This window comes from Ptychodera flava, chromosome 11 (genome assembly GCF_041260155.1).
Source record: "Ptychodera flava strain L36383 chromosome 11, AS_Pfla_20210202, whole genome shotgun sequence".
Taxonomy (NCBI): Eukaryota; Metazoa; Hemichordata; class Enteropneusta; family Ptychoderidae; genus Ptychodera; species Ptychodera flava.
In genome coordinates this window covers 24,064,820-24,081,151 of record NC_091938.1, presented here as the reverse complement: position 1 = coordinate 24,081,151, position 16,332 = coordinate 24,064,820, and the positions used below count along the sequence as shown (strand labels likewise).

At 36.6% G+C, this 16,332-nt stretch overlaps 1 protein-coding gene across 1 annotated transcript; it reads left to right on the top strand.

Moving 5' to 3' along the window:
* Window positions 1–109: 109 nt before the first annotated feature.
* Window positions 110–13,440, top strand: LOC139143882 (uncharacterized). The gene is made up of 5 exons (XM_070714470.1): window positions 110–197; window positions 10,249–10,340; window positions 11,096–11,209; window positions 11,837–11,981; window positions 12,613–13,440. The coding sequence occupies exons 2-5, from the start codon at window positions 10,278–10,280 to the stop codon at window positions 12,927–12,929; spliced, it is 639 nt and encodes a 212-aa protein (XP_070570571.1). The 5' UTR covers window positions 110–197; window positions 10,249–10,277; the 3' UTR covers window positions 12,930–13,440.
* The last annotated feature ends 2,892 nt before the right edge of the window (window positions 13,441–16,332 follow it).

The window sequence follows — 16,332 nt, the reverse complement described above, 5'->3', positions numbered from 1 at the left end:
TTATTCCACAATAGACACAATTCCTGTAAATCAATTAAAATGGGGTCAATTAATTTTAAACATGTCAAAAATAAACATTCAGTGAAGCAGATTTTACATAAATAGGGATAAGCAATACCAGAAAACTTCGTACACCGGACGACATTACAATCTGTCAACATATCATACAAGTTGGACGTAGACAATATTTGTGTACGGTAAGTGAACTAAAATGTATGAAGGCTTCTTTTTTTTCAATAATGTACTTTTCTGATTTGTTACGCTTGTCTTTTCTATTTTATCTAGTAAAAGGATGGTCAAAAAGATCAAAAAGGTACTCACTTTCCGTGGCATCAAAAACACCAATAAGCTCTCATTTCTGTATGTCCTGGTCTGAAAAGATTCAACCATCCATCAATGTTTGTTTGCATGCCTTCGATGGTTATCGTATAGTCACATCGAAGGTTTCCCAAGCAATCGAAACGCATCTAAAATTACAGGGGTTTGTCATCTTTTTCAGTAACCTGCTTAGGTGTTAAGCTTTTAAGCTTATTATACAGCCAATGTCACATTTCGCAGTTTTGAAACGCTTATTTAATATTAAGACAGCGATGGGCGGAATTTTTGTTTGATAAATGTGTTCTAAATACAGAAGAAAGCCCTCTCCTCAAAATTTGTTGCGTCAATACCCCTGGGCTTTCTTATCAGCATGTCACAGATGCACAAAAACAATGCCGTTTGCTGAGAAAAACGACATTTTTTTATATAACTTGACGTCAAAGGCACAAAATTCAAGTGTGTGTAAAGTGTGTAATATTATTTACTTCGAGAATTTCTTAAAACGGTCGCCCCAAAGGTCTTACAAAAAAGGCACAACAAGCTTACAGAGTGAATATTTATTAGGTTTTACGATCAATGCCATAGCCATCTTAAAAGTGAGAAGTACATTAAGTGAAAGGAAATGCTTAAGTTCTCAGTTAATAAATGCATCACATTTGTCGAAACTTCATCGACTTTGGTTTACCTGAAAGTGAGACACACACACCATACACAATAGATCAGCTTCACAGAAGGAACAAAAGCTAGCATCGTAAAATTGCCGCAGTGTAAACGCGTCATCCTGGCGGGTGCATTATGCAAAGACAAACGATTATTCACGAGAACTCCTCAACATTCACATGGCAACCATTCCATTTTGCCAATTCCGATGCCTAAATTTGCAATCTGTAGTCTCCGCTCTCAGAGCATACATATTCACTCTCATGAATGCTGTAGCGTTAAAAAACATACTGTTGAATACCATGCGATCATAAGGCAATGACTACGATTTAAAACAAACGTAACAACAGTAGTAAATAGCTTTCAAGTTATTTGTTCTTTCCATATCAATGGGAACGTATTAATCAAGCGGAACAGTTTTCAGAGCTGTCAATTAATGGAGGTAACGTAATACAAGATATTATTTTTGTAACTTTTTGACTTCGTAGAGCAAATTATCCTCAACAAAGCAAGCACGTTTATACGCATTACTCCATCACCTCCACTTATTTTATTCACACGTTTTATTATAACTACATTTACTTTTTATCGCATGTCATTTCAACTGACAATCTATGAAGAAGTCAACGTTTAAATCATATCCAAGAAAGTCATTAAGTGTAAAGAAAATAGTTCTTTATGATACAAAGTTTACAAGTTGTCCTTCTTGCTTGACATCTTTTTACAAACTTGATATTTGAAAATATGCAAATAACTTGGAGACAGCAATATGCGTTATCTTTCTTTGTCGATCATTTTTAAAACTTTGACCGAAAGAGGTATCTATTTCAGTTGACAAACATGTATGAACAGTGCTTATGATTCACCGTACTGAAGGTCACTCTTTTCATTCAAGGCTCGTCATCAGTGCAATAACGCTAGTTATACAGTCATCACATGTAGGGTAGGCTCCCAGTATGGTCATTTTTGCGCTATTTATGGCAGTTTTGCACTCATTACTTTATGCAAATTGTCGGAAACTTCAAAGAAAATTATATCTGTTTCCTCGAAATGGAGCCAATGATTTGCAGTTTGGATTTAGCATTTGGTAAAATTGCTCATCAGAAATATAATTTATAGCATTTTTAATATAGTCACCAGGACCTTATGCATATACTTAACCCCTGCCGATTGATACAGAGAACCAAAGGCCCTTCTTTTTTAGAGTCCGCCTTCTTGCCTGCTGACTTCTAGCCCACGTTTTAACTAGATTGTTTATTATGTTTACGGCAAAATATGATTTATGCTAATTGTTAGGTATATTATCAACCCATCTTCCTAAAGTGACACATAAAATAAACAGCACTTTCTTTGTCATCCATCCCATCACTAGAAATGGTCTAATTTGCAAGTCTAGTGTTGTTAAAGTAGTTTAAAAATTAAGTACTATGCTCAGTAAAAACATAATAGAAATTTGTAAAGTTTCGGAGTTACCAATTTACTGTCCTGACAAATGGAAAATTAAAGGCACTGTTCACGATCCCTGGAATTGCCTTTGTTCTAGTATGTAAGAGGATTATGAAGGTGTGATAGCCTTTTGTTTTCCATTGAAATTGTAATCTGGTGGGTAAATTTTCTGATGAGACAATCTGGTAACAACATAGGCCTTTAAGGACCTGATGAAACCGATTCTGCAATATGCATACGATCTCCTAGACTGATATTTTGGCCATATAATCATTCCTTCCGTATGGACAACACGTAGATGGTTTACGTGACACATTTGTCGAGTTCATATGAGGACAACATCAATAGAGTTATTACATTCTCAATAAATCAATTATTTGACATGTTTAAACGAGTTTTTAGATTTTAAATGAAACACTTAAAAATCCTTTTAGTTGACTCATAAAGTATTGAAAATTGAATAAGTTAATAATTTGATTATATTCATGGCGCATCAGTGCAACTTTTGTAAAGCTGTTAGCGTCGTGTACGGCGCGCAAAATGCCTAAAAATATTTATCATTACAGAGTAAAAATAAACTGTCAGATTTGCTTTCTAAATATATTCTTAGTAAACGTGTATGACTAATACAGAAAAAAGTTCTTACGTCCATGTCATCGCATTTCATTAACATACCATAGGGGGTCGTACGAATGGCCGTCCCCCGGGGTAGGGGCAGGGCTAGGGGTGTCTTTGGCTCAGTGTAGGTTTCTTTTTGCTATGATTCATTTTATTTTAATACGTTTAACTATGATATGTATTGCAAATAAAGATTTATACTGCCAATTTTTGTTGTCTTTTTCTTATGTGCGAACTGGTTTTGTAAGGATTTCTTTTTCTCCGTCCGCATCGCTGTGTCACGTACTTGCCCTTTGACAATCGTATGAAAACTTTTATCACTGTGCTGCGTCTATTATCTGATGCGTTTGATTGCCTGATTTGCCAAAGCAAGCAAGGTAAATTATTAATCTGTGGACGCTGTCACAAGCTTATCACAGGATTAACTTTGACAAAGTCAACAATGAATGCACCAGCAAGGTATAATACCTTTCTTGTGCGTCCGTGATGCCAGGGAATTGGATCATCATACTCCAATGCTGGACAAGATATTTGGAGTACTACAGCGAGAATTCTAAGTTTGTAGAATTCAATATCATCTCATGGACATCAAAGTTACCGAGACGTCCCACTCTATATTAAATTGTTTACAATTCGGACAAAACGCTTGCTGTGGTTCGTCGGCCGCCGGCGGTCCCCTCGCTCATGGCGTGCCTCAATGAACACTCGTTGTGGTAGTACCCTACTCGTGGTGGTACTCGCCGGCCGCTGGGGCCAGGGTCCCCTCGGTGTAAAGTACATAAGGCCGCCTAACACTCGTGTTGGTGCGCCGGCGGCCAGCGATCCCCCCGCTGTACGGTGTATAGGGCCACCTCTCCCAAATCATACACTGTAAACTGAAGTGTTCAAGGATAGAACACCAATTAAACACCTTTTTGTAACACTTTTTGAACATGTCTTGACGTGTTCAACAAACGTTCAATTTTTGAACACACGTGTGCAGATTTTGAACACTATGTGTTCATCAGACATTATATTGAACACCATGGTGTTCCATATCTGAACACACGTACCTGAAATGTGTTCAAAAAATTGAACGCATTTACGCGCTCAAAGGGCTGTAACACTTTTTGAACACATGGACGCCGTTCAACGATAATTGTGTTAAAAATTGAACACATGATATGCACTTGTTGAACACCTTTAATTTTTGGCGTTCAGGGGGTGTTCAAGCCTGGAAATAACAAAACGGACCACTGATATATTCAGTAAAATTATTTTATTCTAAAAATACACAAAAATACCTCCAGTAAAATACAATTATTTAGTATAAAATGGGTAAATAAACATGACTACTTTGTAAAGTTTGTCAGAGGAAAACATTAATGGTGTAAACACCTTCCTATCAAACTATAAACAAAAGAAAATCCTTTTAAACACTGTCGAGAGTTTTTAAAAAAATATGAACAAAGCAATGACAAAGCAGGTTTTACTTAAATATTGTGGATTACGTTATATGCTCATACTTGTAAAAACGTACAAACATATCTGTTTTAAAAAGCTCAAACTTTTGCTTACTTATCGTGTTGAAAACACGTATTCGTATGAAATGTTTACTCCGTTTTTGTAAGATGGTTTAAGACATTTCCTCTTGTATAGACAATTGTAAACTTGGAAAAAGTTAGTCAACTGAAGGCTTCCCTGATGCACATGGTACATTGTTGTCCACACTAATGTAAACACAACATGTCAAGTTGTCACAAAGTGTCACAGTAAGGCACAACATGCAGAAAGTGGATAAAGGGCTCCTTGGCAGTGTGAACTCAATTTCCTTGTCCAACAAAGTCCTTCATGGACGAAAAGGTTTGTTTGTTTGTAATATCTTTAAATTAACCCTGAAATAAATCAGTGACACTTCAAAACTCTACTTCTCAGAAATTAGAAGCACACTAATTAATTTTGACTTCGTTTCATAAGTTTTGTTCTGTGTGTCAATAAGCATTTGCTGTTGAACCTGGAAATTTCAATCCTTACTGAAATTCACTTGTAAAAGGAAACGGCAGTCTGAAACCAAAGGCAACAACCTAAATGTTAGCCATTTCAACACTAATATAGCAATACAACAAGCGACTTAGACGTCGAAAGAGCTCACAGTGTTATGTATAGGATCTCTGACAGCTCACTTCAGGATAGCCTCACAAGAAAATGGGGAAATAGCTGCAAACAATACACAATTGAAGATTTTACCATGATTTGGACATATCAAATTAAGATCATCCCAAAGAACATGTGTAGCAAATATCAAAACTATCAGACGGGTAATTTTTAAGATACAAATTTTTTGACCAAAAATGGTAAAAATTGCCCCCAAAATAAAAAAATTGCAGATTTCATCATAACTTGAATACATCACATTCTCATAATTCCTTATGTCTTAAAAATGTCTGAAATGTCTTTTATGTCTCAAAAATACAAATTTGCATATTTCTGCATAATTTGAACAATCTGAAAAAAGCTCTCCGCAGACTTATGTCCCAAATGTCAAAGCTGTTCAATTAGCAGTTTTGAAGAAGATTTTTACAGATTTTTGACCAAAAAGGACAAAAATTGCCATGAAAAATAAAAATTTGAATATTTCATCGCAACTAGAACAAATTTTACGGAGGCCATTCTTAGGGACATGTTTACCAGATATTGAAGACGTCGAACTACCAGTAAAGGAGAAGAAGATTTTTGCCAAAAAATAGCAAAATTAGCCTCAAAAATACAAATTTGCGTATTTCATCATAACTTGAACTTATATGATTAGAATTATCACTAGGGACCTGTACACCAAATATTAAGGAAGTTTGCGCCTCGAAAGTGAAAGACTTAAACTTTTGCTCAAACTTTCCTTAAGGAATCGGTCAATCATTCTCTTTCAAAATTAAGAATAAAAACCGGGCGTCACAGTGCAAAATTTGGTACTATAGAAACAAATAACCCAAGATTTACCGATATCTAAAATTCACTCTGAGGAGAAAAATAAAATTTTCGAATTTTGAAAAACGAAGCCGGTTAACAGTTTTCTAAGGCCAAGAGCTTTCAAATGAACCCCCACAAGTGGTATATCGGAAAAGAATTGTAAAGTCAGAATATCTGTCTCCGAGGCGCGATCTACCTTAAAGGAATCGTACTGGCCGTTTTGAAGAAAAAGCTTGGGATGGAAAAATTTGAAGACGGTGACACACATTCACCTATTGGATAGGCTCTGCGTCGCTAACAGCAAAGCTAAAAAACAGTAACAAATCGAGAATAAAAGACGTGTTGATCTGCAATACAACATAGTCTAAGATTTGGTAGTAGGCTATGATGATCAACTAAATGTTACTGGAGTATGAGCCATCAGAGACGTGAAGTATCCTTTATCAGATGCAAGGAGGGTGAAGAATTGAAGCAGAAAGTGACAGAAAATTCAGAGTGAAAATTTCAGAATATACATCTTTCACTCTGAATTTTCTGTCCCTTTCTGCATTAATTCTTCATTCCACCCTTGCATCTGATAAGGGAGACTTCACGTATTTGAAAGTTTATTCTCCAGTTACATTTAGTTAATCAAAGCGTTCTACCAAAGCTCAGATAAATTCAGAACAAAAATACAGAAACTTATCAAAATTAAGTTACTTACCCTCGAAAGTTTAAATCTACATTAGAAATGAACTGAGGTTCTCAAGGTTGTTTCCAGACAGCTACCTGACAGGTACACTCATCTTCTTCAATTTCTGTACCATCAGCTTTTGTAACAACTCTTCGATTACCAGGTGAATCCAACTTTTCAGATCCTGAAAATAATGCAACAATAGGTATGAATGTTGCGACATGAGACTTTAAATGAAAGGCAAGGAAAAGGAATGACTTTTGTATACAGTGCCTCTTTTCGATACTGTTACAAAATATTGGCTTCTTCTTGTCATCAACTGATGAAAAGTAAAATAAGCCAACTCTCATATATGCTGAAACAATAGAGTGTACACTCTGCGATGTTTAACTAATGTTTTACATGCGATTGTGATTACTAAAAGACATGTGTTAGCTGTGATTACGCAGTAGAAATTTGGCATATCGATCGCTCTCGGGTCAAGAATCATCGCTACAGTTCTGTCGTGATGATCCTTGACCCGAGTGCGATCGATACGCCGTTGCCAAAAACACCGCTGCGTATTCACAACTAGTGTATGGTATACCAGCCAATGAAAGAAAAATGGTTTCTTCACGTATTTTAGCTATTCCAAGGTACTATACAAATAATTTCAAAGGCTAATAATACAGATGCTTCAAATTTAACACCTTTTACTATTTTAGAGAGAAAACTTACCCTTTCTGGTCTTGCTTCCGCACGATCACGACTTCAGCGTGCGTTTACGAGAAAAATGTCGCAACTTCCGTTTTGATGCATGACGGGATGAGAAAAGGCATCAAACTTGAACACCAAGTGTTTAGAAGTAGAACGCCTCTTGCACGCCGATGTTAAAATTAAAACGTTCATGGTGGTTATCTGATTTTCTTTTCAAAATTTCAAAATTTCAACCGGTAATGAACGTGTAAAATTATTTTGCGTACTTCCTTTTTTAGAAAAAACATGCTTTCAGTAATTTTAGACCTGAGATATTTTTCACTTAGTGGGAAATCCGTTAAACCAAAATCCGTGTAAGTTTGTCGGACAGCGAGGCAGTAGTAAATTTAATATAGCCATAGTAAAGTAAAAAACACAAAAGATTGTTAAATGTTTCACAGTATTGTAAAATTTCTGTGATGCTGAGTTTTTGAACACTTGAAGGAGATGGTTGTTAACACATCGTGTTCAGGTTTAGAACATCATTGTTAATAATATGAACACTAGTGTTAACAATATGAACACTAGCCGTTTTTTTGAAGAGCGCCGCCATCGGCTCATGCGAACAGGTTTTGCTTGTCTTGGAATCACGCTCGATTCTGAATCAGCAACTGGTTGAAAACATTCTGCATATGCGCAAATCGCAAGACAGAAAAACAACCTTGTAAACAGTGAAAACCCGGTGGAATTCTGCCATTTCTTTCGTAAGTTACATATTTTTGAAAATCGCTCTCAAAAATTTGTGATTTTCCGAAGTTTTCTGGGCATTTTCTCTGTCCTTTTTAGAGGACCTGGAGAAGATGAATGAGATTTTTCATGTGGAAATAGCTAATTTTCCCAGTGACCTGAATACATCACCTACATTTCCACCCACAACCAAGTCGGGAACGCGACTGTAAATGTATGGAACGGGATTTTATGCATAGCCTATTTTCCGTCTTTTGACAAATAGGATTGGCTTGTTTGACCTAGAAAATGGAGGAGGTGAGCAGTGATAGACCCACTGAGGAGAAGCATATCTCCATGTTGACATGTCTATGCCGTGTGTGTGGCACACAAGACCTAAAAAAGCCTGCAAATGTCAACTTATATGCCAATGAACTCATGAAGGTGTGCCAGTGGCACCACAATGTTGATCACGTCCGTCCAGGCCTTTCCGACACCCCGACACCCCCCCCCCCGGCAGTACGTACGTACGCGTACGGCAAATCGTCGGCATACGACCACAAAATTACCTCTGAAAACTGTTTCACGCTGCACAATTCGATGACGTAGGAAGTAGTTATCCGACTGCTGCAGTCTTTTTGTTGAGGCTTTCCGTTTTTTCTCTATTGCCTTTATCACAGAGAAACAGACAGAGTGGCAATGCTTGCATGCCTTTTGTTCCATGGTCGTCTCGGTAGACTATTGGCTTTTCATATTAAAATTAGCTTCAAAGGTGTTAAACTTTTTGGAAGCTTTGTTTGTGGTTGATAATTACACGAGATTATGCGAAAAATACGACGAGATGGCATCGTACTGCCAGTCGCGTAGCAACCATAGTTACTTTGTGAGCTCTCAGGCCAGAAACACTGCTTCACGCCAATCAAAACATAACACGCCAGCAGTTTCATAAACATGTCCTTCCTTGACGCACGTGTAAAAGACGGTATGACTGACCGTAAACCAGTGAGTAAAACCAGACAGTATCGATAAAAGACTTTCAAATTCGGTTCAAACACACTCATTATATATTCATAAAAATATGAGAGGAATTTTTAAAACGGTAAAACTTACTTTCCTGAAGCTCAAAACACTCCCGTTTTCGCCAGCACGTCAATTCTGCTCAGCACCACACGACAACAACAACACAAACTTTGCCGAACATACTTTCGCTTAACAATTGGCGAAAATCCGAAAATTACCGAAGGATGCATGGTCGGCACTCTTCGGAAAAGAGAGGCGAGAGCAACCTGAGGCGAGGCGAACATGGATGGGTTACGTAACCGCTTCACGCCTTAAACAATACCCGTTGCCACTCTGTCTATGTTCCTCTGTGCCTTTATCAATGGGACAACGTGAAATGTTTTGCCGTCGCCAGCCATTGTTTACGTATTGATTTTGAAATTCGCTGGATATTGCGGGGGTTAAGTCAGGTCGTAAGCCATAAGCGCATGAGCTCCAAATTTACCAAGCAGCCTCGGCGAAAAGTCATACGGCCATAGGGCTCTATGGGGAAAGTTGTTTGTGTTTTATGTTTTCATAGCGAAGTATAATAGAATGGCAACATTTGGAAAATTGAGCGAGTCTTGTTATGGTTTAATCAAGACAAACATACTTGCAAAGGTTGATTTTGAATTAAGTTTCGTGACTTTGTCATATGGCAAGAAAACAGACTTGTGAAAGTATTCTTGGCAAATCAATGCAATACATGCAAGACGCAACTTATATCACTTGAATGGTGAATATTTATAAAGTTCACCGATTTAAAAATGGGGGATCATTAGCCTGTCCGACACAGACTAGTCACTACTGATCTCTGACCTAATATCAATATCATGAATGTTTAAAATAACACTGTCACATTATCTTACAATATTGGTGTTCTGTCAAATAAACATGTTTTTTCATATTTTCAATGTTGTAAGCAGCTTTTAAAGGAAACACTTAAGAACTACACTTTGGAAACTGATTCTCTGTGCTGAGGAGGGGTGGCTATCGATATTTTAACTAGGCGCTGAATCACCACTCTGCAACAAGTCAACCAATACAAACCAACGCGACTTTTGTCCTTATATAGATCACTATGTAAACAAGATTACTGATAATTTCTACATGCTGCGCTCAATGAAACAAACATTCCTTTGCATTTGCAGATCTAAAAGGATTCAAAACTACAACAACTATGAAGATCGCTTTACTCGCCTTTTTTCTAGTGCTTTGCAAGGTCGGGGTTGATGCAAAGAGGGTAAGTCTAAATTTCTTCCTTTGAACTTAAAAACGTCCCTTTTTGATGAGAAAGTCTTGTCTCATTGTGCCCGTGCCTATGTGGTAATTGTGTCATCTTCACAAGTACGAAATCGAATGATGCGCTGATATGGGCCGTCGTAGAAATGTTTAATCATGTTAAGATTCTTTTCGTGGTTACGTTTGAAATTCATGTCAAACAATATAAATAGTATCTCGTATCAAACAAAATTTATGAAAAATGGCCGACTTTGTCCCTTTAAACTTGTGATCTTCCAAAATCTCCTGTCTTTTTTTTATGATAGAGTTTCTATCTCTTAGTACTCCATCTTAGCCTGAATGCTAGGATAGTAGATTCTACATATGACCAGTTTGAATACAGGTCCTGCAGGTTTCTTATATCATTGGACAAAATTTATCTTCAGATTACAATGAACTACATGATCTCTAAATCACGTTTCTTATTAAAATTGACGGCAAAAGATAGGAAACAATTGAAAACCAACTCTTAAGGATTACGCCGAAACTCTGTAATATTGTAATTTGTCGCTTATTATTTGGTGTTAATGATCGATGTTATGCCTGTGAGTTAAAAACTTTTTAAACTTTTAATTTTAATGTTTTCGATAAGGATGGCATATCTCAGACACATTTAGACTTGTAAATGTATATTATATACTTTTGTTGTATAATATAACCATTGAGAAAAGTGATAGTTAGTGAATCTGACTAACTTGTTGTCTGCTCACTCGACAGCAATGTAGCCAAGTCGATTTGAAAAAGTGTGAACTGATGTTGACCGAGTACACTAGAAACCCGGACAACTGGTCTGAAGAGCACAAGTCAATCCTCTACTGCGAATTTGTTCAGGTAACGTTCTGTCTGTCCCAGTAGTATGCCCCAACTATAGCTGCTTTCCTTTAATAATTGATTGTATTCAAATATTAACAGAATAACGATGATTGATAAGGTCGTAATACAGGCTAGTAAAAATGGCCAAACTATGGAAAATAATGGTGGGGTGGTTTCATATATCGATTTTTCAGCAATTGCAGAATAGAATACGCGGAAAGATTGAAACATTTAATTTGCCATTTCTAGTACGTTCATTGTGATTTCTTGGTCTCCAAGAGTGACTTATCTTTACTTTTAAATGCATTTTTAAAGGTAGTACTGGAAGCTTTAAATTAACGTTAGTTCGCATAATTTGTGCTTTTGACATGAAATTATTTGAAGAAAGCTTTTTTTCGTTTTCCAAAACCTATGTCGTCATCTTTTTGTATCTGAGATATGCTGGTAGCAAGGTATTGATGCAACAACTTTCGAAGAGGTCTTTCCTCGCCTTCAGAATTCACAACAAAAGGTCCACCAATTAGGTCTTAATATTGAATAAGTATTTGAAAATTGTAAAATGTGGCACTGACAGTATAATGAGCTGAAAACGTTAACACCATAGCAAGTTACTGATGAAGTCGATAAAACACCTTATATTTTCAGAGGCGTGTTGATTGCTATGAAAACCTTCGCTGTGACCATACAAGGAATATAAAAGGCATGGATTTAACTATCATTAAGTGGCTGGGGTTGATCAAACCAGGACTTAAGATAATGAGAGCCTTGGGGCTTTGTGATGCCACGGAAAGTGAGTACCTCTCTCCTCAGACCAAAAATGTTTTAGATCATCCCTTTACGAGTCCGACACCGAAAAGACAAGCGTTAATCAAAGCAGCGGTGACTAGACTTGAGAAATAACTGCTTATGTTAATGTTTTTTGAATGTTGATTTGGCTTTTTTTTTGCAAAGTGAACTACTTTTAGATTTTTACGAAACAACATAAGACACCTAAACAAATATTATGATATCATTAAGAGCTGCGCTCTTCTCATAGTATATCTGTAATACACCACTCAACCGAACGATATAAACATGGCAAGTCAAAACTTCCACACTGAGAAAAACCGACTTTCTGTTCTTCTCACAATGCCATAGGCCTATCTGTTGGTTATGTTTGATTTGCTAAGTCTAACCATTACTTTTTACTTAACACGATTGGAACTAATTTGGGATAATTGGATCTTCATAATTTTCGAATTTCTCAAAAATGTTAGGTGTCCTACAAGCTGAATGTCTCAATATTACAAATAACTCATAAAAACGAGTGTGTAACGTAAAAAGAAAGGCAGATGAGCGTACATTTGCAGATTTTAAAGACATTACTTCACCATCCAATTATTCCAAATTAGTTCCAATCGTGTTACTTCCAACTCTTCCAGGTACCATAGAAATCGACTACGACAACCCTTGCGACGAATACTACATTCAGAAAAACTGCTCTGAGTATCTGTCCGATTATCTGAAAAGTCGTTATGCATTGACATGTTCTGCCATGCTCAAAGCAAGTCCTTGTTTCAGAACTGGGAGAGCGAAATGTGGCATACCGCAGAACCAGCCGAAAGGGTTTGTCAGCCCATATGCTGCACTCGCTAAACAAGGCCACTGCAGGCTCTTTTACGATCCCTCCGACCCAGTCTTCCAAAAACAAGAGGATTATAGAACCAAACACGGTCTGGATTACTTTGCGTATTTCTAATGCAGCCATATGATTTTGTGTAGCTTACAACTTTAGATAAAGGCATAGTAGTTGTAAACAATATATAGTTACCAATTATAAGTCAAGTGATGATCAATGGAAATTTGTTGAAACGTTTACTTCGTTCTGCTGTCTTTGCTTTCACGATAATTTTGTTAATGTTATGCCATAGTGCTTTCCATTAGTATACGGCAAAATGAGTTAGGACACGTCTTACGGCGTTAGAAGTGCACATGCAACTTTATAGGCTAGAGTTAGTAATTGAGATGTTATGCTTATGTCTCAGACTAGGTTTGGAAATATGAAGTGATTGTTTTTCCAATGCATGCGTTTTATTCACACAGGTTTGTTTTCATCAAGTTAGCGTATCAATTATGGGTACACGACAAGGCCCATCCATTCGCTCATGAAATCTTGAATTAAAGTAACATCTACAGTCGTTCATTTCTTTTTCTTGCTAATTCTCATAGTGCAATAAATGAACCCTGTTGTCATACAGGAAGCAAGCAAATCTTTTACTGTGTACCTTTGCCTACATTTTGCCCACTTGTCGATGCCCAAATGTTTCATATTTTGATCTTTTGGAAACCTATCTTATTTCTTACTAGCTTTTAGAGCAAAATAGACTAACTAGAATATTTCAAGCTAGTCAAGTAAGATGATCGAATAACCATATTTGTAGTTCCTCTTCTTTGCGTAAATGGATATATCTCATTTGTGAGAAGAAATCACATCCTTTCATATGACTAAGATTTGGATTAATTGACTGCCATGAAAATACTGCAGGTATCGCCTATAAACGTTTCAAATTCAAAAGTTATGTGTGATAGAGTAAATTTCAAGTAGATTACACAAAAAATGTTCATTTTAGTGACTGTATGGATATTCAATAAGTCTCCCTCTCCTGAAAATCAGCCAGCATGTAATTCATGTAATACGGTAATAGCATAAACATAGGTCTCACATTGTCACAATTTCATGATGACATTTTCCCGCTCAGATTCCTGATGACCAGCACTCCTGTTGATGCAAATGAGATATAATCCATGATAGCTTGGTGTGAATGTCAACGTCAGTCTCATTGTGCATATAGCGAGCGCAGTGTGCTCTAGTCGTGACAATGCTTATCGGTGACGCCGGTTCCAACATGGCGCGGGGTAAATGTCAAAAATCATACATTCGATTGCCCATAAATTTATCATAACGAAGAGTCAACAGCTTAACTATATCTTCATGCAGTTTTGCCCCTGCTGCCGTGGCCCACGGAAACATCCACACTCATGAGCGAAATATGTCTTATTTTACTGTTTAAATTTAAAGGTTTTCTAAATTATTGCCTTTTTGTCTCTTTACGCCGTTTATATATTTGTACACATAATCAAAAAGTCATTTTTTCTGCTATTTTTACAAATATGTCACCGCTTCTGTATGAATCACTAAGCACTACCACTACACATAATGTAGACAGGTAGTTATATAATGACTGTGTTGATTGAATCTTGATTAGACTCAGTTCTCTTGTAGTAGATAAATTTCAACTTTTAAGTAACGCATCTCTGATTCCATACAAGTCCAATCTGGTGTTTCCTGCTGTGTCTTATCGCAAATCATACGCCATTGATAGACGTGGTGGATTGGCCGAGTTTCGCCTGAATAAGACCTATCCACGACGGTCAAATGAGTGTGGAACCATTGTTGGAAACTTACTCATAGGGATCAACGTTGGAGGAATACAACCTATAACCTGCTAATAAGATAAGCACTGTGAGTGAAAGATAGCCACCGCTAACACCAATATCAGTCTGTTATAACGAATGAGAAGAATAGAAAATGATTCGTTTTGTGGTATCGTATGATAATGTGTAATGTCGTTTTTCCGTACTTCTTGGGCTATCCATCATATGCCAAACCTCTCATTTCGCAAATACCGCATCACTTGCTGCGTTTGGTGCATACCTGCGTGAATATGGTCATAAAGACAGATGACTGTTAACATCGTATACGTTACTACTCAATTGCGCCCTCTCTGCCCATGTAGGGGTATACAAGATGACATATTGAAGATAGAAGCAAAATGCAAACTCCATGATATTGATAATGACACATGGAATGCATTGATTTCAAGTTGGATTCCGACATCAAGTAGGGCCAAAACCACCATATGGAATAGCAGAGAAAATAATTTCAACATATTAGCTTTTCTCCCCGTTGTATCTTCACAGGCAATAAATAATAGTTTGGAAAAAAAGAGGGTTGGTTTGTCGTGTTACAAATTTGGGAGAGTGCCATACATTTTTTCACATAAAGATTTTTATATATACTTTGAATACGATACCTTGTTCGCCGGCTTCTTTCAAAAGATACACCATGAGATATGTTATGGCTAAAATAGACGTAATGTTGATATAATGCAAATGTACATTTTTCAGATGGAACTTCTCTTTTTTCTCTGTAAAGAAAGGCGTTGAATTAGTTTCAACTATAGGCGTTGTTTCAAGGAAGAGAAGCCTGTACTTACCATTTTTCAAGATGAATCTTCTCCTTTGTCTATGTGTGTCCTGGTAATGTCCACAAATGTGTTCCTGTCTCGCATGGTCGAAGCATTGTCTCATAAATAGATAGAGAAATAACTTAAAGGTATGGTTTTACTAATGTAATAACAGATATAGCCTAAGGGTAAAAAGTATTCATCCAATCATGAACATTAATACAACTATTTAAATTATCATACGAGATACAATTTGCACAGTACAATTAGTATTGGTACCGTAAATGACTTACAGATAAAAACATCGTAATACATTGCAAAATAGGGACTCAGATAGACGTTCGGACTCTCAAATTTGAACTGTCAATACTTTTCTTGTCTAAAGACTTAAGGGCTCATTTTAAAGCTCTTTAGGACAGAAAATATTTTTCTGTCACAGTGTTTTGTAAATTTTATTTTTTCTCATAGAGTTGACACTAAGAAGGCGGCCTTTATGAATTTAAAACATTGTCAATACTAAATTATTTGTTTCTCTAGTTCAAAACTTTGCACTTCTATTTTTTATTCTTGATTTGTAAATGTGTGCTTTATAAGTTTCATTGAGGAAAGTTTATGCAAATATTTAGTCTTTAACTTTCGAGGCCAATACAATCTTAAAAGCACAAAGTCGGCCATTTTTCATGCATTTTGTTTGATACAAGATACTACTTATATTGTTTGAGATGTTGAAAGGTTCTGAATGAATGGTGACCATGCCAATATTCGACCTCGGTTTTAGACACGATACATACAACCATCGCAAAACGAATTCATGGTCATGGCCATTCATTCATTTTCGCCAAGGTTTCACTTAATTTGTCTAAAACCTAGGTTGAATATATGCATATTAACCCATTTATTCAGTATCTTTCATGT